We start from the raw sequence: 24,061 nt of genomic DNA on the forward strand, positions 1-24,061 counted from the left end.
AATTATAAAATATATTCAGGATGTTTTTGTATTTATAGTCAAATACAATTGCTTAATCTCTTAGATTTTCAACTACTGCATACTTACATTATCAAAGAAGAAATTTCCTTATATTTCTGACTATTTATAGCCTCTATCATCAGAAGAAAACTTCCACAGCATTTGTTACAGCCAGTCAGATAGTCAGTGTGGTTCTCCTCCAAGGGGTTGGTCAGAAGAGTTGGATGAACGTGGGCATACCTTGTATACCAGTGACTATACTAATGAAAAGGTACATTCTTTTTTTCTCATCTGGTTTTCTTGGTTGAATCTGCTCATAAAATCATTGTGTACTGAAATTTTAGTAGTATTTAAAAAACACTCAAAATATTTTCATTGTAATTTGTAGTCATGTAAATTGACAACATGAAAACTCAGCATAACTACTGACTTGTGGTTTTAAACTGCTTACAATTACATTGATTTTTATGGTTTCAGAACCCACTTAAGACAGACCTTTTTAAGGGTAGGCATGTTGAGTCTCATTCTGTTGGACTTCTTCAATAAACATACTGCTTTACACAGTTGTCCCTTAGTGTCCTTGAGGGATTGGTTTCAAGACCCTCCTTTTCCCCAACCAATACTATAATCCGAGGGTGCCCAAGTCCTTGGATTATATAAAATGGTACTGTATTTGCACTTAAACCTATATTCGCACATGGGCTACAGCAGAGTCTGCCTACGTATCATTTCCTTTGTATGGATTCAGTGTAGAGTTTGGCATGTGGCAAATCTAAATTTTGCTTTTTGGAACTTTCTGAGATTTTGAGGGTGGGGAGAAATATTTTCAGGCTGCAGTTGGTTAAATCTGCAGGTGGGAAACTTGAGGATACAAGGGGCCAACTGTATTTTTCTTGGGGAATAGGTTTTTGGGAATACTAGTTTTCTTAGCATGTTATTATGATATATGCCTCACTTCTTATACTCCTTTTTCTTTTGTAACCAACTTATATAAAACAAAACCCACAAATCTTGTATCTTAAGATTAATTAACTGGTTTGGAAGTGCATATTGAAATTTTATGTGTGTATTACATCTCAGATCATCAGAGAAAGTAACTGGGTTGATCGGGCTGGTTTAGAAGATAGGCCCTTGGGAGTGGATGGAGGCGGTAGGCTTTCACTGCCCTCGCGCCCCCATTTCTGCTTTAATTACTTGACACTGGAACGTGAGGAAACAGTAGTGTTCATATATATTACAGTCAAGAGCACGTATTTGTATTAGCAGCAGGCTTTCCCGCTTCGCATTGTGTGTTACATTGTATGAAATAGTTTTTCTATTATTACTTAATCATAGTGAATAAGATATGTTGACTACATGAAGTTCGGTTTAAATTGTTTAGCAGTTTTCTACTTAAAGATTAAAGAAAAATCCCTTTCAATTAATTTTTTAGTCCTGTTTTGGGGGTGAGTGTGGTGGCCCTGTGTTCAGTGCATATGTATCTGTGTACCCTTATGTTATATAAGAGTATTTCTTATGTTTTAAGTGGTACTTGAACTACTAGCTTGACTTTGGATGAAAGGGAGAGAAAATAAGCTTACACTTAATATTGAGTTCATTTACTCTTTCTAAACTTAAAATGTAAGTGTTAGCATAAGGTCGTTAAATTGTTTTTTGCAGCTTTCTAAAGCAAGTAGAATAGAACTTACAAGAATAATATCTAATATCTCTGATTATAAAAGCCTAGGCTCTCTTTTATTTAAATTAAAAGATAATACCTGTTCTGTTTTTATAGTGGCTCAAGCATGTTGATGATCAAGGTAGACAGTATTACTACAGTGCCGATGGATCTAGGTCGGAGTGGGAATTGCCAAAGGTAATAAACCTTAACACTGAATTTCTACTTAAAAATAGTAGATGAAATGATATGAAAATGGTTTCAGTAGATTTATTTTTAAATTTTTATTCAACTTTTTTAAAACTTTTTTTATTGATGTTCGAATACAGTTGTCTTCATTTTCCCACCACCACTTTCCCCTGCCCTACCTGCACCCACCTCCCACCCTCAGTCCCACCCCCCTTTGGCTCAGTCCATGAGTCCCTCATACATTTTCAACTTTTTTATTTTATTAAATTTTTAAAAGATTTTATTTATTTAGAGGGGAAGGGAAGGAAATAGGGAAATATCAATGTGTGGTTGCCTTTCATGTGTCCCTGCTGGGAACTGGCCTGCACCCCAGGCATGTGCCCTGACTGGGAACCGAACTGTGATTCTTTGGTTCGCAGGCCCGCGCTCAATCCACTGAGCTACACCAGCCAGGTATTTTATTAATTTTTTATTGAATTGATTGGGGTGGCATTGGTCAGTAAAATAATACAGGTTTCAGGTATACAGTTATGTAAAACACCATCCACATATAGTATTGTGTTTCAGCACCCAAGTGAAGTCTGCTTCCATCACCATTTAGTCCCACTTCACCCTCTTTTCCTCTTGTCATTGCCATACTGTTGTCTGTGTCTGTAAGGTTTCTTTTTTCTTTGCTTAGTCCATTCCACTTTTTAAAAAGCAACAAAGTTAATTTCTTCAGAATTCATCAAGAATCCTGTGATTGGCTAAAATTTTCTAAAATGTGCATTATTTTTGTAGATATTATTGATTATTTCTATTAAAAAATTCTTTTGGCTTAACATGAAATTTGTTTTTTATTATTCCTGGAATAAGAATTCTCTTCATTGCCAATAATGCCGTCTTATATCTAGTTACCGTGAATCATTAAATTTTCTACTTGAAGTTGGTCATATATTTAATCTTTATTTTGAAGAGAAAGAAAATCAACTCAGTATTCAAGTTCATTGTATGAAATGTGTGTTATAAATTTCATTGTATGAAATTGGGTCAGTTATTGGTTGAGAGAGGCAACATGTAGTGATAAGATCTACTAGGATGTCACTGGGTATCTCTCTCCAGACACGACACTAGGGCTAAGTTTAAATAATATTTGTGCAAACACTTAGATTTTAATTGGTACATTATTTTAATATTTCAGAAAACAACTATAATTAGCATGTCTGTGGCATCAGTTAGCAGATAGATTTTTGTTTTTAAAGAAATTTCTTTTCCCTAAAATAAGTCAATTTAAAGAAAAATATTTGTTATAAATAAATACACATGGATATAGAAAAACTCACTAGGTGTTACTAATCTAGTGTACTGACTGGTGCTGACAGTAGTTTTTTTTTCCTATGTGAGTATTATCTGGCTTGATACTCATAAAGTAAGATATATACAGCCTGTAGTTCACGTCTAAGAACCTGCCTCGTGCATCCTTATTGAGCCAGTATCATAAGAGCTCCATTATAATTCTGGTAGCTTTAAAATGTTATGTTGATCAACCTACATGGGTCTCAAGGAACACTGTAGGTCGCTATAATGGAAACTTGGTGGGGGTACGGAGAGAGGGATGAAGGAAATACTGGTTTTTATTGGTTAGTTTGGCTATCAGGTACAGCCCTAGAATCCTCTCGTAGTTAAAAAAGCTTTGTAAAGTCTTCAAATAAGCATTTTGGGGTACTTTATCATGCATTTTTTGTAGGTACTTTTTTTTTTTTTGCCCAGCTCAGCAGAACTAAAACTATTTCATATTTTTAACCATTTTGTTGTTTAAATAAACATTTTCTAATTAGAAGTCATACTACAGTTTACATTTAGACAGTATGATTTTCTAAAGCACTGTTTGGAGCTTAACATATTGTTATTAATAAAGATAATTTATATTTTAATTACAAAAACTTTCATATACAATGAGTTGAGAGGATATTATTACATTGTGGAGGTTTTTTTTTAAGACTTTATTTTTTTAGAGCAGTTTTAGTTTTTTTTTTATTAATTGTTTTCCGTTACAGTTGTCCTCATTTTCCCCCCATTGCTCCTTCTCACCCTCCCCTCCCCCATGTTTTAGGTTTACAACAAAATTGAGAGGAAGGTACAAAGGTTTGCCGTATATACCCCCGTCCCCCACATGCATAGCCTTTTCTATTTTCAGTGTCACTTACCAGATCGTACATTTTTTCACCAAGAACCTACACTGACACATAATAATCACTTACAGTTCATTGTCTGCCTTAGGGTTCACTCTTGTTGGTGTTATACATTCTATAGGTTTAGGCAAAAGTATAATGATACATCACAGAGCATTTCGATTGCCCTAAAAATCATCTGTTCTCTGCTTATTCACGTCCGTTCTCTTTCCCCACCAATCACTGATATTTTTTGGTCTCTATGGTTGGGTCACATTGTTTTTACTTGAAGTTAGCCATAAACTCGTACCCAGAATGGAGAAAGACCTAAATAAAATGTATTTAAAAGTGCCATAAAAATATAATAAAGTGCCATAAATAGCTGTGAGGATGAAAAGTTTTATATTATTATTCTTTAAAATTACGAAATATAATTTATTAAAACATTTGTAGATTTAAATTTTTTGTCATTAATTTATGCTCTTGTATCTGATTTTCACTCAAGATAAAACCATACTACTTTTTAAACATTAAAATTGTGCTGAGTGCTTAGATCACTGTAATAGTCTTATTTGATAAACCATAACATAGCAATTGTATGGTACAGTAACAGTGTTGAGGTTTTTTCTCTTTGGAAGTTTTCTGAAAATTGAATATGAAATGATCTAACTTTATTTTCCAGATTTAATTGTCCCTCAGTAAAACTTTTAAGTGACAAATTAATATTCTAAACTTTATATGGCTATTAACAAAAGTTTAGGAGAAAAGTATTCATAATAAGATTAATAATATTTTGCTTTATAAATGTTCCTGGAAGAAGTTGAAAAATACATCAGGTGTTACTTTTTAATACTGGTACCATTTATAAGAACAATTTAATCATACTTAGTGATTAAATTTGAAAGAAAAATCCATGGATAGTGATAGCTAAAATGTAATATTCTATGCTCTGGGATAAGAATATGTTTTGGGTATATAACTATTTAGTATTAAAAACTAAAACAGTGCTTGGTTTTATAATATTAAGCTTATAAAATGAGATCAGATTTTGACTTCAAAATCAGGAAATCTGAAAGTGTGTTTCATTGAAAATGATTTTGAACACAGATTACACAATATTAAATAATTTAAAAATGTAATGTTAATTTTGTTCCTCTTGACAGATTTGAATTATCACTCCTATTAGTCTGATTGCCTGGAGTAATGACATCAAACATAAAACTTTTTTTTTATTGATTTTTTTCCAGATCAGGGTCCACTGAAAGGAGAGACTCCCAGAATAATTTTGCATAAGGGCTAATTTGGAACCTTTACTTAACTAGTAGCTGGGTTTCTTAAAAACTTCTGTGCTTTCCTTGGTCAGAATGCATGTAGGCTCAATACAGTCGTTCCTCGCTATATGGTGGTTCACTTATTGGCTTCACTGTATGGCAGGTTTTTAAAGCCTGTGATATACAGTGAAGCCACAATAAGTGAACCGTGTGTGATATAGCGAGGGATAACTGTATACTTCACTGGTGAGTACCCATATAGCATTTTATACGTTGTTAAAATTATGTAGGTTTTAGAGTATAGAAAGTGTTTTTAAGGGCATATGAAGTGTTTATAAGAGAGTGGGAAAGGTTTATAGGAGTGTGGGAAGGGTTTATAAAGCCTTAAAATATATGTAAATCATAAAAAATATATAATGCTGCTAGTTCGCGGATTTTCACCTATTGCGGAGGTCTCTGGAATGTAACTCCTGCGATAGGTGAAAGATCACTGTATTAGTAAACTTAACTTCTGGAGATGCCCTGGGTGAAAGGGAGAAGAGAAGCAAGGGACTTGAGGTATATCAGAACCTTAAACGGTAGTTAGCTCTACAGCAGTGAAAATGGATGCGGATTGTGATCAATGTTGAGTTATTAGTTTTGTGATATTATCTTATTTTCTGCCATCATTTGCCACTTAGAATAAAATGTCAGAAGGTCTAGGTAATTTCTCGTATTTCCAATTAAATTTGATAGGTACAGGAGGCTTGAGTTTGGTACAGTGGGAATAAGGAAAAATGTTTTAGAACTGCTATTCAGTGAATTGTTAATGTAAGATAAAACCGCAGATTAAATTCAGTACCCTATGAAATTTACCAGTGAAAGTAAGTCTTAAATAAATTCTGTCAACAGATTCGTAACCCTCAGTAAAGAGATTAGAAATGTTAACTACTGTTTTCCAAATACATCTTTGATGCTCAGTACTGTGTAGGTGTTCTAGTAGACACAAATGCATAGAGCTTGGTCTCCACCCTGTGGGGGTCTGTTATAAATTTGGAAAGGAGAAACATGTTCGTATGACAGCTAAGTAAGATAGAACGTGTACACACGTATCATATACATCTGGTTCTAGATTGGGAATAAGTTAAGGAAACTATAAGCCCAAAGAAAAGAGGAAGTATTGGTAGGGAAAAATAAAGAAAGATGAATTAAGAGCAAAAAACCAAAATATCTCTCAAAATGAATGCCATTTAGAAATTTTTTAAAAAGACATGAAAAACTGATGTTATTATAGACATGATAAAAGTATATTTTGGTATAAGTATATTTAGTATATTTTATTGATGATGCTATTACAGTTTCCCCAATTTTTTCTCTTTATCCTCCCTCCCCCCTGCACCTCTCAGCCCTCCAGCACTCCTTCCCCCTTATTTCATGTCCATGGGTCATACATATAAGTTCTTTGCCTTCTCTGTTCCCTATACCCTTCTTAACCTCTCCCCGTCTATTTTATGCCTACCAGTTATGCTTCTTATTTCCTGTACCTCCCTCCATTCTTCCCCTCCCACTCCCCGCTGGTAACCCTCCGTGTGATCTCCATTTCTCTGGTTCTGTTCCTGTTCTAGTTGTTTGCTTAGTTTTTGTTTTTTATATTCAGTTGTTGATAATTGTAAGTTTGTTGTCATTTTACTGTTCGTGTAAACTAGAATTTTTTTAGATAGAAGTACAGTGAGTAGCATAAACTATAGAAGACAGAGGAAGGTAATGCATAGTTAAGGGAAATGGAAGATAGAATTTTTTATACTCATATTAGGAAGTGAATGGAGGAAATGGTAGAGAAATAATATATAAAAATATGACTTATGGATGTTTTCTAAAGCTAAAGGAAGGATAGGTAGACATCCACATGTTGACAAAGTTCACTGGATCTGCAGAACGTCATTATAGGGAGATCATTGTAAAAGCCATCAAAGGATTAAATATCAGATTACCTGCCTAGGGGATTGCATCATTGAGCCATTGAGGCCATTCTTTACCCACTCCTGTATCAGTGCTCTTTGCTGTGTACCTGTTGCTGTGTAGTGGCCTCCCACTGTGGATGGGTTGTATTGTCATGCTGTTAACTGAGTTCAGTCCTGTGACTTGCTTTCACTGATGGGATGTGAGCAAATGTATCAGAAAGCACCACAGTGAGATGGGCTTCTGTACCAGGGCTTGCTCTCTCACCTCTGCCATCGCCATGAGAAGAACATGCCAGGCCAGCCTACAGGTCCCAGGAAAAAGAAATAGATTTTTTTAAATAAATAAATAAACAAAGCCACGGAGTCTGTGGGAAAATACAAAAGATACAACATTTGTTTTATTGGAGTTCCAGGAGGAGAAAGTGCAAGGCTGAAAAACCTTTGAAGAAATAATGTTTGAAAATGTTCCAAATTTGGTAAAAGGCAAACCAACAGAGTCAAGAAGCTGAGTAAACACTAGACAGGATAGACCCAGAGAAATCCACGTCAACATTGTAATCCAGTTTCTGAAAACTTAAGGACTTCACTACCCTCACCCACCACCCTGCTCTCACAATCTTGAAAGCATCTCAGTGAAACAACACATTACCTACATTACCTATAGGGTGATAATGATTTGAATGGCAGTAGATGTCTTATTAGACACTGTGAAGCCAGAAGGCAGTGGTGTAACATTTTTCAGATGCTGAAAGAAAAGACCTTTTAACCCATAGTTAGTAACACCTAGTGATGATTGTGTATTCAGCAAAAATTTCCTTCAGGAATGCAAGTAAAATAAAGACATTTTTACATGAAAGTAAATTGAGAGATTTATCATTAGCCGTCTTTTTCTAAAAAAAAAAAAAAAAAAAGCTCTAAACAAAAGGGAAATGCCAACTGAAGAAAACGTGGAACATCAGGGACGGAGAAACCGTGGGAACACTGAATAGCGGAGGAGACTTTGTCCTGGATTCAATGATTATGTTTTACATTCGGAACAAAAATTACAGCTTTTCTGGAGATCTGACCCCTCGTAGTACAGTCTTTCCCTGCTAGGCGAGTGTTCCAGGGACCCATCTGTATCAGTGTAAGAGATAGCGTTATTGTGAAAGGCTGCGTTCAGCCTCTGAATTTTTTTTGAAGACTCAATGCCTTTGCATTAGCCAGTTTGATGACGGGTGATTTGTGAGCGCACCTGCTCAAACCACGCTGAGTGTTCAGCAGTTTTTGACCAAAAATGTCATGGTCCCAGTGCCCGCCCTCCGCATTCTCCTGATCTTGCCTTGAGTGACACTTTTTTTTGTTTCCCCATTGAAAAAAGTCCTTAAAGGGAAATGTTTTGCCAGTGTGGAAGAGGTGAAACAATAAATGACAGAACTAAAAGGCATCAAAATCGACAAGTTCAACAGAACTTGTTTTGAGCAGTGGAAAAAACATCTCAATTAGGTGTATTGCATCAAATGGAGAGTACTTTAAAGGTGACTGAAGTTTAAACATGTAAGAATAATATACTGTTTTTTTATATACTGGTTTTTGCCCCCCCCATAGAGATGTTTAAGACAACTATATCAAAAAAGGGGGAGAGTAATGTAATTTTTGGTAAGGTTTCTGCATTCCACCTGAAGGAATAAAATGTTGATACTAGTAGACTGATGTATTGAATATATAAATTGTAATCCCTAGAGCAAGCACTAAAAACTGTAACTAGATACATTAAAAAACTACACATGGGCGGTGTAGCTCAGATTGAGGTTTCTCTCCCTTCTTCTCCCTCCCTTCCCCTCTCTAAAAATAAGTAAATAAATAAAATTCTTTAAAAAGAAAGAAAAAAAGACTACAGATGGTCCCAACTTTGGTTTTTCTATCTTATGGTGATGATACAGTGGTTGCCCTTCAGGAAAAACTACTTCAGATTTTGAGTTTTGATCTTTTCCCGGGCTAGAGGTAACACATCAATTCTCTCTTGTGATATTGGGCACCTGCCACGGGTACAGCCCTCAGTCAGTGATTATGAGGGTAAACAACAGATACTCTTCAGTGTGCTGTGTTGCCAGCAGTTTTTTTTTGTGTTTTTGTTTTTGGAGGTGAGGGCAGGTATTGTGTTCTGAGAATGTTGAAGGTAGGCTTAGCTAAGGTATGATGTTCAGTAGATTAGGTGTATTAAATGCATTTTCAACTTCCAATATTTATAACTTCTGATGGTTTTTTTGAGAGGTAACCTCATTGTAAGTAAGTCAGGGAACATCTGTATAGATAAAATATGGCAAAAAAGGAGAAATGGATGTAAACAGAACAGGAAACAGACTTAATTACATTAAATGTAAATGTTCTAGACATATCTGTTAAAAGATTTTCAAAATGGATAAAAAACCATGACCCAACTGTATGCTTCTATAAGAAAAAGCACTTCAAATATAATGACATGTTACATCATGCTGAAGGTTATCAAATAATCTGCAGTACATCTCATAGTCTATGGTGAAATTATAGAAGTTTTTCCATTAGAATTAGTAACTAGATTAGAACTCTATTACTGCCTCTGTTCAACTATAAAATAAGAGAAAGAAAAAGAAATACCAAATACCGAAATGCTTTCGGAAAGTAGAGCATTCCTATGAAACCTTCCGTAAGCCAAAGTGGCATAAAGTAGAGTATGTGACAGCTTTTTCAGAAGAGCAAAATTTTTCTTTGGACCTTTTTTCTGCTAGTGAAAACAGGTACTAGTATAGGTCTTTTGTAAAAGGGAAGTGGCATAATCTAAACTTTCAGAAAGTGGGTGTAATTCTATTACACCTGTAATAGAATTGACAAGAAAGATACAATTTTTTCGATTACTAGAAAATCAAGAGAATCTACAAACTAAGTAGAGTTCTACTGAACTCTGCTGATGAGAGAGAGTTCAGTAGAATCGCCGGGTATAAAATCAGTGTAAAAACTACCCATTTCTTTAGTAAGTGGTCAGTTTGAAAATATGATGGAAATAAAGTTCTTCTCTGCATTAGCAGCAGCAGCTACAAGAAGAATCTTGACTAAGAAGATGCCTGTTAAAGTTTGTAAGATCTTAAGTAAAATTTCAGAGCAGAAATGAAGGGCGCAAAGGAAGACCTGAATAAATGGTGTAGTATATACCATTATGATCTTGCATTAGGAGAGTTAATTTTATGAGTGTCCACATTAGTCTGTAAGATTCACTGCATTTCCATTTCCCATCTCCCTCCCCATCTTTTTTCAACTCGTGCTAAATTTTATTTGCAAACAGAGGCCAATGAAGAAAGAAACTATTCCTGAATAGGGAGAATGTATATTGGGGGTACACATGAGGGATGGGGTTCCAGCCGTGGGGATTTAAGATGCGGTAGTATGGGGACATGTGTAGGGAAATAGACCAGAAGAGGATAGGAGGCTCAGATGTGGCATTACAAATCAGTGGGTTATGCATGGACTATGCAGTAAACGTTGCTAGGATTATTGGTTATTCATAGGAGAGAAAAATAACTAAATATAAACTTTGATCTGATTTAACTTTTAATGATTAATTCCAGGTAGATTAGAAATATAAATATAATAAGCACACATAAAGGCTATAGGATATGCAAAGAATATCTTTGACTTTAAAGTAGGAAGGATTTCTTAACACTAGATAAAGAAAAACTACGAAAGGACAGATTAACATGTGACTGCATTAAAATTAAACGAAGTGTCTTCTAATGTAAAAAATACCATACACAGAGCAGAAAATGTAAGCTACAGACTAGGAAAAGATGTCTTAAACTCAGATTACAAAGGTATAGGATCCCCAAAATAGAGAATATCCTGTTCTTTTTGTACCTACCAGTAAGAGAAAGATATCCAGTTGAAAATAGGCAAAGTACATGACTAAGCCATATGCAAAAGAGGAAATACATGAAATAAGTACATGAAAAGATAGTCAGTTTTACAGGTATCCAGGAAAATGTGAATTAAAACAGTGTGAGATAGCATTTTATCCTTTAGATAGATTTTTTAAATGTTTGCAAATATGCATACATTTATTTTATATACATAAATGCATGAGTTCACCAATACCAAATAGAGCAGTGCAAGGCACTATGATATGCTGGTAAGAGTGTAAATTAGTATTACCACCCTGTGCATATCCATTTATAGCCATTATGTAGAAATAAAAGTAAATGAGTTGGAGCTGCATGCTCACTAATGTGGATACATTAAAAAAAACATTGAATGAAAAGAGCAAGTTGAAGAATATGGGTAATATGATTCCATTTATATAAACTTTAAAACAAGTAGTATATATATTTACATATACATGAGTATGTATCAAATTACAAAATGCATGAGAATGATGAACACTGAATTATGTGGTACTGCTGGGGAGGGAAAGAGAGGAATGGAATGTGGAAGTTGTATCAGGTAGTAGAAACTTCTAATATGGCTATAATATTTCGTTTTCTTTTTTTAAAAAGGTACCTGAAGCAAATGTCTTAATGTTAGATATGCTAAGAATTGATGGTAGTTTTTCATTATGATCTCTTATTTTTTTGTGTAACTTTGAAGTAATTCAAGTAAATTTCAGTTAAGTTTTTTAAATAAAAGTTTTTAAAGGGATTAGAAAAATGTTAAGTTTTAGCCATCTGGTTAAGCTAGGAGGAGGTCTGTGTGTGTGTTAACTGTGGGGTCGTCTTATTTTTCTTTTCTCTGTCACACTTTATTTTTGTATTGTCTACAAGAGATTTTATACATGTTATTTATGCTTTTTAAAAAAATATTTTATTTATTTATTTTTCGAGAGAGGGGAAGGGAAGGAGAAAGAGTGGGAGAGAAATATCAATGTGTGGTTGCCTCTCATGCATCCCCTGCTGGGAACTGACCTGCAACCCAGGCATGTGCCCTGACTGGGAATCGAACCTTGATACTCTGGTTCACAGGCCCACGCTCAATCCACTGAGCTATGCCAGCCAGGGCTTTTTTAATGGCTTTTTTGAACATACCATTGCCTAGTAAAACAATTAGCACATTTAAAATTGTGATTATTACCTAGTTTAACTTTACAGTATTTTTGTTGCCATATAGAAATGATTTTTAAACAGTTGTAATCATAAAGGTCAAAAGCTAGGATAAGTAACAACATTCATGTATAAGTGTTCACACAACTATTCATTTTCCTTATTGCTAGCGATGGTTATCTTGAAAGGGTAATACAGCACTGTTTAACAATTGGCTCTCTTTTCGCTTAGAGATTTCTGGCACAGAATTTTTTTGGTAGCCTTTGGGCTTCTTTGTTTATTCTAGACATGATCCCTAAGTGAACTGTGATAAATTTTAAATTAGTAACAGTGAATTAATAACAAACACCTACCTGTGATTACCTGGCTTTGGCAAATTTTAATGTGAAGAATGAAATAACAGCTTTGAGAGACAGTTTGAGAGGGGTCTGTATGGGTTCATTTTGGAGAGAGTAAATGGCATATTGTAGAGAAAGGTACTGGAACGGTAAAAACACCTTAAGATATTAAAAAGGACCAGAGATACTTTAATGGAAATTATAACCAGTCATTAAATTTTAATATTTACTGGGCTTTTTAGGAGTAGGGGTAATAGATATATTAGATATCTTTTTGTTTCAGTAGAAGAATATACACCACTTAAAAAGCAGATTTCTTTTGTTATTTTATTATAAAATATAATTTACTAAATTACCTGTATAAAACAGTGTAACTTTTAAAGCTCACATTTCTTTTTCTTTTTAAGTGTTTATTTATTTATTTTTAGAAGAGAAGGAAAGGAGAAACAGGGAGAGAAACATCAGTGTGTGGTTGCCTCTTGTGCGCCCTCTTCTGAGGACTCGGCACATAACCCAGGCATGTGCCCTGACTGGGAATCAAACCAATGACTCTTTGGTTCCCAGGCGGGTACTCAATCCGCTGAGCCACACCAGCCAGAGCTACACCTCACATTTCTGAAATGTTTATGCTTGGTGATATGCTTGACATTTCAAACATTGAAATGATTTAATGCCTTATTGATAATAGGTCTTTAATTTTATATGCAGTTTTCTTGACAGTTTATGATTTGTACATCACTAATATATTTAGGAATGCTCTTTAGAATTAGGACCATCTCTACCTTTTATTATATTTTACCACTTCAGAGACACAAATAATAGTGTGTTTGGCCTGTAAGTGAAAACAGAAGTAAAAACAAATGTGCAAAAATCACTTTAAATGTGAGAGTACTTTACAGTGTATGTAAGCATTATTTTAAAAGCCTAAACTAAAAATTGAATTCATGTGGCTTTTAGAAGTAGCAAGAACCTAAAAAGTTCTCTGATGACTTCATTTTGTAAGTTATGATAACTAATATTTATTGAGAACCTACCATCAGGGCAATATTTGCTACTTTTATTACTTTGTTCAATCCTTATATCAACTCTGTGAATTAGATATTTCTGTTACATCTGTTTCACAGTTGCTAAAACTTAGGAAGATTTAATATTTTTCCAAAGATAGTAATAACATGGTCCATCCAATAAAAAAGTGTTGGTCAAAGGTGAGAAAACTAAGGCCAGAACATTCACGTTATTGTCATGTGATGAACTTGACCTAACTTCATGTGTTACTGGGAGCTAGCATGTTTAGATTCTAGTTCTGTTTCTATTATTTATGAAGTATATTTTTTTCTTTAGTATAATGCTTCATCCCAGCAACAAAGAGAAATAATTAAAAGTAGAAGCCTGGACAGGAGGCTACAAGAACCAATAGTATTAACAAAGTGGAGACATAGCACCATTGTGCTGGACACCAATGACAAGGTAAGACTTTTTGAGAAAATCTGTTGAGAATTTTGGCAAATTCTTTATAATTTTATTTTCTCCTTGGTTGAATCTCATAACCTTGGTGACTAGTGTTTTATTGTATGTTGCATCAGTTTGTCCTTGAGTAGGTAGGTTTTGGTTTTAAAAGTGGAGTTTTGCATATGGACCTTCTCATTTGTAGCTTAATGATGTAAATATACCTGGATACATTTGAGCCTAGAAGTTGACAGTTTTTGTTTTTCTGATAACCCTATTTTAAAGACACATATCTGTTAATTGTCTTCAATCTTTACGAGGTTTTATAGTACAAACATTTAATTAATTTTACCCTTTCTGGGGAAAATTGCAGTACTGTGCTCTTTTTCTTGAATGCTCACTGCATGTAGTGCTTCTTTTATCAGAGAAGCAATGTTCTCTGCTTCAACAGGGAGTGAATTTTGATGCAGAATTCAGAGTGGAAAAGTCATGAAGTTTTTAACTTCCTACTGACATCTTTCCATGTAGCGTCATTTTGGGGATGCAGTAGGAAATCACTAGAAATTCACAGAACATAGGCATACATACTAATGTTAAAATGTCATGGTATTAGTAACATTCCAATTCTAGAAAAATTATTTTAGGAAGATTTATTAATGGGGATTTTAAAATAATTTATCAGGCTTCTCTTTTGACATAATTAACAGGTTTCTTGCATTTTTAGGTGTGTTACTGAAAACAGAATGAACAGTCCTAAGGCATATTTCTCTGTATTTGGATACTTTGTTTAAATTCTTTTATAAATTATGTCAATCCATCAGTCAAGACAAGTATTTTTTTAAGTACTGTAAGTGACTGAAATTCATCTTTGTTGAATTAAAAGGAGGATTTTTATGGAGCTGTAGAAATAGTCTATACACATAAGATGGACTAAATAGAGCAACAATGAAAGTGGTAGATCAGTTTCTAATTCCGGTTTTATAAGGTTGAATGTAGAGGGCATATTAAAGGATTGCAATTCTAGAGTTTGTGCTATTGAAGAATGCTTGAAAATACACTAGCATTGAGATTAACCTCAGGGGGTAAGATTCCTAGTGATTTTAATGGAAAAACTCATTTTACTCCAAGAACCAGATTATAGTTTGGGTGTACGGAAAGCTCCTAAATACATATATAATGCTCTATTGTAAAAGCCACTGTTCAACCAACTCCACTGCCTCTTAATGCTGAGCAAAAGGATGATTGTTTGGTAATGTAGCTTACAATTTCTTACTCCTTTTTTTTTTTTTAAAGATTTTATTCTATTTTGTTTTTAGACAGAGGGGAAAGGAGGGAGAAAGAGAGGGAGAGAAACATCAATGTGGGTTGCCTCTTCTGTGCCCCCTACTGGGGACCTGGCCCACAATCCAGGCATGTGCCTGGGAATCGAACCAGTGACTATTTGGTTCACAGGCCCAGTGCTCTATCCACTGAGCCACACCAGCCTGGGCTTCTTACTCCTTTTTAATCTTTATTGAAATTTATTTTCAGTCAACTAGAATAACTTTCATGAAGTTCTTATATTTCCTTTTTCATTTGATCATTTCAGAGTTGTGAGGACATGATTTTCTTGAGACCAGATATTCACTTATTTTTGGTAGAAATGTCTTTTTTTCCTACCTATCCTTTATGAATAGAATCATAGATAATTGCTTTACCCAGTGAACTTTTCTTTTTGTCATCACCTAATAATAAATACCTTTTAAAGGTTTGAGGCTGGGAAAGAAGGATTATACCAGAACAGACTAGCTGGCTAATAAAGGGGTAAAGTGTGTATAACTTGAAATATAATCAGAGAAACCTGCTATGCATCAAATGTTACGACGTTACAGACAGCCTTGGAGGAGGGAGATATGTGTACATCATGTGTATATATGTGGTGCATCTGTTTGTTTCTGCCCGTGTATGGTTTTTACTAAAACCTGCTGTTTGGAGACATTCAACATATATTTATATATGCATGTACATTTATTTATAAGTATACATAGATAAATGTGTAAATGCAAAATTGCTTCTTGTTATAATAATTAAAGTTTTTGCACATAATTACTCCACTTGATGTGGATTTTATTTTTGTAGGACTGATGCTATGAAAAAAATTATAGTTACCATTCATTTTATTCATTTGCTTATTTCCTAGCTTGTGGGTCATCAAAATCTTTCCTCTTTTTCTCAGAGTATTTTAATATTAGATAGACACTCTTAGAAGTTAAGAAATCGACAAGTGAAACATCCGAAACTATCAGAAAAAGTACTTAAATTAGGCTAAACTGAAATTTGGACATTAAGTATAATTTGTTTTTGTAAAGATAAGTATGGTATGGTTTTAATATTTTCTATATTAATAGTGCAGACTGAGGATGTTTGATTTGGAAGGTTGCCCCTTCAAGGGTTTTTCCTGTGAACTTACACTACTGCCTAGTTTCTCTGTTTACAATTATATAGGATGTAAATCTGAAGACTTTGCCTGGCTGAATGGATGTTAACAGTTTTGCATTATGATTTAATACAAATCTCTAGGTTTGTTGACAGGCTTAATCCACTTTCATAAGCATAGAAGAGTAGACCTATACAGATGTGAAAACTAATATTCAAAGAGATTACTTGGCTTATTAATCTTTAAATCTGAGGTGTCTTTTTTGCATTTTAAAAATCTGACTTATTTCTAGTAATTGGAAAGTTAGCTGAAAATTACTTTAAATATTAATAGTAATTTAATTTCTTATATAGCTTTTGACTAAAATAAAGTTCTCATTCTGGCAGTTGTCAAGTAATTCTTGTGACTGTTCTTTGCCTAATCCTAGATATTCATACTTACTATACCAAGAGCAAGTCAGTATGGTAACTATACATTTTTATCCACAGTGTTTAGATTTTACCTATTTTAAATATGGTTAACTCAAGCTGATATAATGTTGATTTTACCTCAACATGCATCATTTCTTTTGAGTAATTCTGTATGGAGTATTTAAATTTAACTATAATTGATAAAATGCCACATTTTATAAACTTTATGATATCTGTAGTTTTCAAATCAATACCATATTAGTTTCAGAGCTCAATATAGAAGGAAAATAACTAGGAAAATAATTTTCTTAGCTTCCCCTATTAAGCTTTCCCACTGTGAGTAGAAGGATTAATATAATAGAGTAACATTTTTCATTACTTATTTCTTATAGGAATCTCCACCTGCCTCCAAACCCTGCTTTCCTGAAAATGAGTCTTCTCCCTCTTCACCAAAGCACCAAGATACAGTTAGTATGATAGCAGCGTGCAGTAAAAATCAGTCTAGCTATTTCAATCAATTTCAATAAGTCAGTCTTCTCTGAGTATAATATTTAAATATTTCTTGGGCCTCTATTAAATTTTATTGTTTTTTTTTCTTTTTAAAAATAATTACAATTAGCCCTGGCTAGTGGCTCAGTCAGTTGGAGCATCACACCCCGTAACACCAGAAGGTTGTAGGTTTGATCCCCAGTAGGGGCGTGTATGGGAGGCGTCCAGTCTTTCATATGTTTCTCTCTCACATCAGTGTGTCTGTCTGTCTCTCAAAAAAAAAAATCAATAAACATATCCTTGGGTGAGGATGAAAAGAAAGAATAATAGTTACAATGAAATAGGTTTAAGTTCAAAATCAGATTATATTGATTTAAAAGCCCCTTTTTATGCAAAATATGGTATTTTAATGATTAATTTATATGCCATACTTGTGACATTTGTTTGGTTTTTTAAAATAAATATAAAGATCCCTGGAGAATCCTGTCAAATTATACTTGACCTTTTTTCCCTCAGGCCAGCAGTTCAAAGGTAAGAAGCATTCCCCTCCTCCTTAATGAGCATAGCTGCCATTGTTTTTTTTCATATGCTATAAGATACATTGCCCAGTCTGTGCTAGCTGAGTATAGGAGAGATGAAACTCAACTTTAAGTTTTCCCTAAACTGACAAACCTCCAAGTGACCTTTCTCTAGGGACCTGTCTTAACTGAGATGAAATTGTACTTGATCTCTGCATCTGAAGTTCCTCCCAGTCTTTTCAGTAATTTGTTGATCTTGCCTTTCCCCATTAGTGGCTTCACTTTTCTTTTAGAATGAAGACTGCAGTTTTTACTGAGGACTACAAGACCTTGCATGCTCTGGCTCTTGACTGCTTCTCCAGCCTCACCTCGCACTTCTTGGTCCTCACCTTCCCTCCTTGCTGGTTTTCCTCAGACCACACTGTGCTTCTGTCCTATCCGTTCCTCAGAGGAGCCTGCTTTGCAGCTCCAGGTCCTTGCACTGTCATTCTTCTGCCCACTGAAACATTTTTCTCCCACGTCTTTTTGCCTAATTAACTTCTGTTTATTCACTGGAGCTCAGTTGAGACTATGCTTCCTCAGGGAATTTTATTTAAATCTTGTAGATTCGGTCAGGTTTCTGTAATACTCTTCATGTCATTTAATTATATGATACTTGGTTACATGAAATTGAATAACTCTTCGTTTCTTAGATAATAGAGGAGCCTCGAACCCTCTATTAGTAACCTGTCTTCCCCAGTAGACAAAGAAAAGCTTCATTAGAGAAGGAGCAGCATCAACCCAATATCTATTGCAGTGCCAGGTGGTAGGTGTCTATTAAATGTTTATTGAACGAATACATGAAACCTTTAAAGCTTTTAAAAATATAATCTTTATTATTTTCTTTATGAAACTATAATACTTATTTATTAGGATACTTTCGATTGCTTAGTCAGAGGCAAGGATTTCCACAGATGCCGAATTTCACTTTTCTAACTCCTTTTCCATCCCTTCACCTTGTCAGGTCATCCATATTTTGTACCACCTGTCGTACACATTTCCCTATGACATTGCTCAGGTAGTTTCTCTGTCTCCAGTGTCCAGATGATCTCAGCATGATTTGTAAAGAATTACTGTATGGTTTCTAAGGTGCTATTACTACCATACTCTTTATCAGTCCATCTAATAGAAAAAAAAAAGCAGAAATCTCTTTTTAACTTATTTTAAATACAGGTAATAATTTAGAATACCTTTCATAAATTATTTCTATTTTGGCTAAAGGGAATTTCTAGGTAATCTTAGAAATAGAACTTCATAAATGTTCTATGTAGAGGTACAAAGAACTGTTTGCAGATTATTTTTCTATGCATTAGCCATTTTTTGAAGAGTTTGAAAGCATCTAGACCGTCCTGGACTCACGATACTCTCCGATGGCCATCACAGGGAAGTGCCTCACCAGTGTTTCTTCTCTTTCATTCTTTGCGTATCTTCAAGTGGAAAAGAACAAAACAAAACACTGAACAGCTCTGTTAATTCTACCCGAGGCCAGTGTGTTTCCACACAGCCACTCCGTTCCCAGGGAGTGGGGAATGTTGGGAAACACACCTCATGCGTGCTGGCAGCCCTTCCTCACTGAGGTTCTGTCCCCCCGGACTTCTCCGTCCTGCCTCTTCCTTTGCTCTGTGTTCTTTTGCCCTCCTTCTGCCTAGTCTTGTCTGTCTTTCCCACTCTTACCCAGTTAATACAAGGAGATTCCTCCCCCTCCGTTTGTGAGTTAAAATATAGTTGGTATAAAGCCTTTAGTGGTAAGAAAAAGGAAGATACAAATTTAAAGAGATGAAAATGATATAATAACATTAGCTATAGATGTCATTTTAAAATCTCTGCAAATTACCCATCTGCCACTTCAAACTTCTTTTTTTTTTTTAAAGATTTTATTTATTTATCTTTAGAGAGGAAGGGAAAGAGAGAAGGAGAGAAACATCAAAGTGTGGTTGCCTCTTGTGAGTCCCCTGCCGGGAACTGGCCTCCATCCCAGGCATGTGCCCTGACTGGGAATCGAACTGCTTTCGTCTGGTTCGCAGGCCCGTGCTCAATCCACTGAGCTGTGCGAGCCAGGGCCAAACTTCTTTTTTTAATTGAAGCTCTTTTGAAATGTGATTTACATACCATGCAGTTCACCCATTTAAAGTGTACACTTCCGTTGTTTTCAGTACACTCAGGTACGTGCAGCCACCATCACAGTCAACTTTATTTTCATCATCTCAGAAAGAAACCCTGTCTGTACACATCCTTAAGTAACCAGTCGTCTTCTTTCTGACTCACTAGATTTGCCTATACTGGACATTTCATATGAATAGAATTATATAAAACTTCTTTTTTGACAGGCCTTGTTCACGTATTTTCATCTGATCTAATCAAATCAGATTTAAAACTCCATTTCTTAACATAAATTTTAAATGTGTTCATTTTTATTTCGTTTCCAGTTTTAAAATGCATTGTTATCTTTCATAGTTCTGCACATAATTTTTGGAAATGTCAGTATATACATTTTCTCTTTGCATTTAAAAAAAAATTTTTACTTTAATTGTTGTTCAAGTACAGTTTTCTGTCTTTTACTCCCATCCCAGCCCACCCCCCAGTGCTCCCCACCTCCCTCCCATTTCCACCTTCCTTAGTTGTCCATGTGTCCTTTATGCTTGTTCCTGTAAACCCTTCCCCTTTTCCCCTGAAATTCCTTCCCCTCTCCCCTCTGGTTACTGTCAGCCTGTTCTCTATTTCAGTGTCTTTGGTTATATTTTGCTTGTTTGTTTTGTTGTTCAGGTTCCTGTTAAAGGTGAGATCATATGGTATTTGTCTTTCACTGCCTGGCTTATTTTGCTTAGCGTAATAAAAAGTTAGTATATTTTCTACAATATGACTGTAGTGTGGACTGAATATGATTTTACGGGCTGATATAGAACCTGATCTCTTTGTCCCAGTGTACAGATTAGAATATGCATTTTAAAGTTCTAAATTACTGAATACTGAATAAAATTTTAGAATATACAGTTTGGAAATGAACTTTTCAAACTGTATTCTGAATTAGAGTAAAAGACATTTTCAGCATTTCTTTAAGAAAAAGTATTAATGGAAACGGTGTTTTCCCATTGAATAATACTATTTTAAAGGAATTTAAAAAATATAATTTGAATATCTAAGTTTTTAAATAACACTAATTTCAGTGTTTTTATTAAAGTGAAATTCATGTAACAAAATCGAGCATTAACCACAGCCCAGTGACATTTCACATACTTGCAACGTACAGCTACCCCTTCTGCCTAGTTTCAGATACTCTCATCCCTGGGGGGAACTCGCACACCCGGGCAGTCAGTGTGCATCTGTTTCCACATCCCCCTCCCTCTCCTGCAGGCAGCCACTGGTTTGCCCACTAGTTTGTCCTCTATCTCTGTGGATTTACCTGTTCTGGAAGCTTCTGGCTCTTTTTCAACACTGTGTCATTGTGCAAGCTTACCTTTTCTGTATTACAAGAATCTTAGTATTAAGCAATTATGATATGATTAACTGAACATAAGGATTTTGGTAAATTGTATTGATTCTTTAAAAATCATCACCCAAGGATGTTTATTGATTTGAGAGAGAAACATTGATCAGTTGCCTCCTATACACACCCCAGCTGGGGTTCAAACTTGCAACTTAGGTATGCACCCTGACTGGCGATCAGACACACAGCCTTTCAGTGTGCAGGGCGATGCTGCAACCAACAGAGCCGCTCGGCCAAAACCAGACAGTATTGATTTTGGTACATAATATTTGTTAGCTGAAATTGTGAAATGCCTATTTACTAAATGAATGTCACGTTGATTGCAATTTCTGGAGCCTGCAGAGTGATTATGGACCTGTGAAAGTTTTCTCAAATTACTTAATAGAACTGACATTGTATTATTTTCTTGCCTTATTAGGGTAGGATAACCTTATTACAATCTTTTTGGTTAAAATTTAACCACATTTTGCTAATTCTTAATAAAACATTTGCTTTTTTATGAAGTTTTGAGTATCAACCATATTTAGACTAAAATATATTCATTTATGAAAATGAGCAACTTTTTTACTGGATTAAAAATATGAAGTTATTTTAGTAATCAACACAAAAACATTAGTTAATTTTTAATTATGTTCAGTAGAGAAAGTACATCCGATAGTTGGAAATAAACTTTTAATTTTTTTCCCACAAATTTCTCACCTGTGTAACCAAACCTGTATTATTTATTCATCTGTACCCACTTGGCCTTTTTTTGTCAGATTCAGAATCTTCAGTGTTTGAGTTAAAACATATTTCTTTCTTGTGACAGCACTGCTAATCCGTTGGTCTGGTACTGCAACAAATATGTACAGAACTACAATGTTAGACACTGTACGAGGCACTGTACGATTAATATAATAGATGTGGTCCCAGCGTACAACCTAATGGAGTAGACACTGAATAAATAGATAAGTAGTTGTACTTTGCATTAAGTGCAATGAAAAAGCAAAGTGGAGGCAGTAGTAAATAATGGGAGAGGTAGAGGAGCTCCTACTTACAAATGGTCAGGGAAAGCTTCTCTTAAAAGGTGTCACTGAAGCTGAGATATGACCATCTACCCAATTTGCTCAAGCTCGGGAGTTTCCTTCAGATCTTCCTTCTCACCCTCACATTCAGTTTCTGCCATCTGTCTTCTAAATCTCACTCAAATTTGCGCCCTCTTCACTCTCTTACTGTCACTGCCCTAGCTCAGGTCTTCAGCATCTCTGATGGAAATGACTACAGTAGCACAGTATTCTCGTAGATCCCAGTCTGCCACCCTTTCTTAGTTTATTTTTTCCACTTCCTCATTACTTGGTACCATCTCACCCAATAAGCTTTAAGGCCCTCTCTATGATACTCTCTCTAGCTTTTGTGCCTTTGTATTGTCTTTTTTCGTCTGGTTTTGTTTTTTCATCTCCTGTTTCCATCTAACTAACTCTTACTCCTTTACTCAAGTGTCAGTGCTCCAGGAAACCTTCTTTCTCTCCCAGGTTGTGTTAGATACATCGTTCTCATAGCGCTTAATCACATTGCATGGGAATCATTTTTGTATTTGCACATTTTGGATATGGCAGGTTTTGTTCTTATTTTCTAGTTAGAGTGTTTAATACTTCTTGGGTCTTGATCCCTGTGAGAGTTTTGTGAAAGTTTGGAACCTTTCCTTTAATGAGGCATATACATATACAATTTAGTACCAGTTTCAGTCAACCTGATGATTTAAGTAAGAATCCCTTATTTAAAGTCTCTTTTTCCTCCTTGGGCTTAGGCTGTTTGTCACTGTGGCTGTCCCTCTCTATATTTTGAGAGCTGTATTTCCTTCTGTCTCTGTTTTGTTGCCATGCGAGTTTCAGTTTGGGCATTTTTATAGGCTTGATTCCTATTTCTGTGCCCTTCCAGTTCCAGTGCTCACATAACCAGTCTTCATCCTCTAAGGTTATTGTTGTTACTTAGTTCCTACATCATTGAAAGTTTTTATTTTTCCTCCTTGCTTTGGATAGTAAATGGAGGAATGTTCTTATAGAACATCTTATGCATACTTTTTCTTGAGAGAAAACAAAAAGGTCTTGTAAAATGTATCAGACTTGCCTAAGGAGATCTAACCTATGGTTTGTGAAAAAATTACGGAAAAACTTCATATGAGTATTTCCCGAGTTCTCAGTATACCAAAAATGTGGATCAGCAACAGTATGTCAGCTTTGTTCATAGATATGAATTTTAATCAGGCGGGCAAAACTTTCAAGCATTGTTTTTTAGATATTAAAAAATAATAGATAAAAATAAAATAAATTAAAAATTTTAATATTATGTTTATCTTTCATACAAGAAAAATAAAGTACTTATTTATTGTAACAAAAGTACATAGAGAAAATAGCTGAGGTGTGAATTAAATAGAAATAAATTCTGAATTGGGAGTAATCTTTTCTGTATGTATATATTATGTGTTTCAGTTGAAATAAAATTGACTGCTCTATCATGTACATACAGTGCTTCCTAATGTTACTAGCGTTAATGATTATTATAGGCACAATGATTCGGATTAAATTCATTTGAATATATAGGAAGCTGAAGCAATGAGAAAGTGATTCTTTAGTTCCACCAGGAAGAATTTTAAGATAACATTTAACTTGAGCATAGTCACTTTTGCCTTTACA

The 24,061-nt window shown here is 34.8% G+C and overlaps 1 protein-coding gene across 6 annotated transcripts in view; it reads left to right on the plus strand.

Annotated features, from left to right (window-relative positions):
* The window catches only part of ARHGAP12 (Rho GTPase activating protein 12), a 112,414-nt gene that overhangs the window by 61,004 nt on the left and 27,349 nt on the right, over positions 1-24,061 (plus strand). For 3 of the 6 annotated variants that reach the window (XR_008393053.1, XM_037165448.2, XM_037165447.2), the window contains exons 5-8: positions 131-271; positions 1,775-1,855; positions 13,929-14,054; positions 17,252-17,326. Coding sequence is in view for 5 of the 6 variants with exons in the window: in XM_037165448.2 (XP_037021343.2) it covers positions 131-271; positions 1,775-1,855; positions 13,929-14,054; positions 17,252-17,326 (423 nt within the window). In the remaining variant the exon portion in view is untranslated. The remainder of the gene's footprint in view (positions 1-130; positions 272-1,774; positions 1,856-13,928; positions 14,055-17,251; positions 17,327-24,061) is intronic. The other 3 variants (XM_053673501.1, XM_037165449.2, XM_037165450.2) reach the window with 3 other exon arrangements.

This window comes from Artibeus jamaicensis, unplaced genomic scaffold, assembly GCF_021234435.1.
Source record: "Artibeus jamaicensis isolate MK-2021 breed Jamaican fruit bat unplaced genomic scaffold, CSHL_Jam_final contig_867, whole genome shotgun sequence".
Classification (NCBI taxonomy): Eukaryota; Metazoa; Chordata; class Mammalia; order Chiroptera; family Phyllostomidae; genus Artibeus; species Artibeus jamaicensis.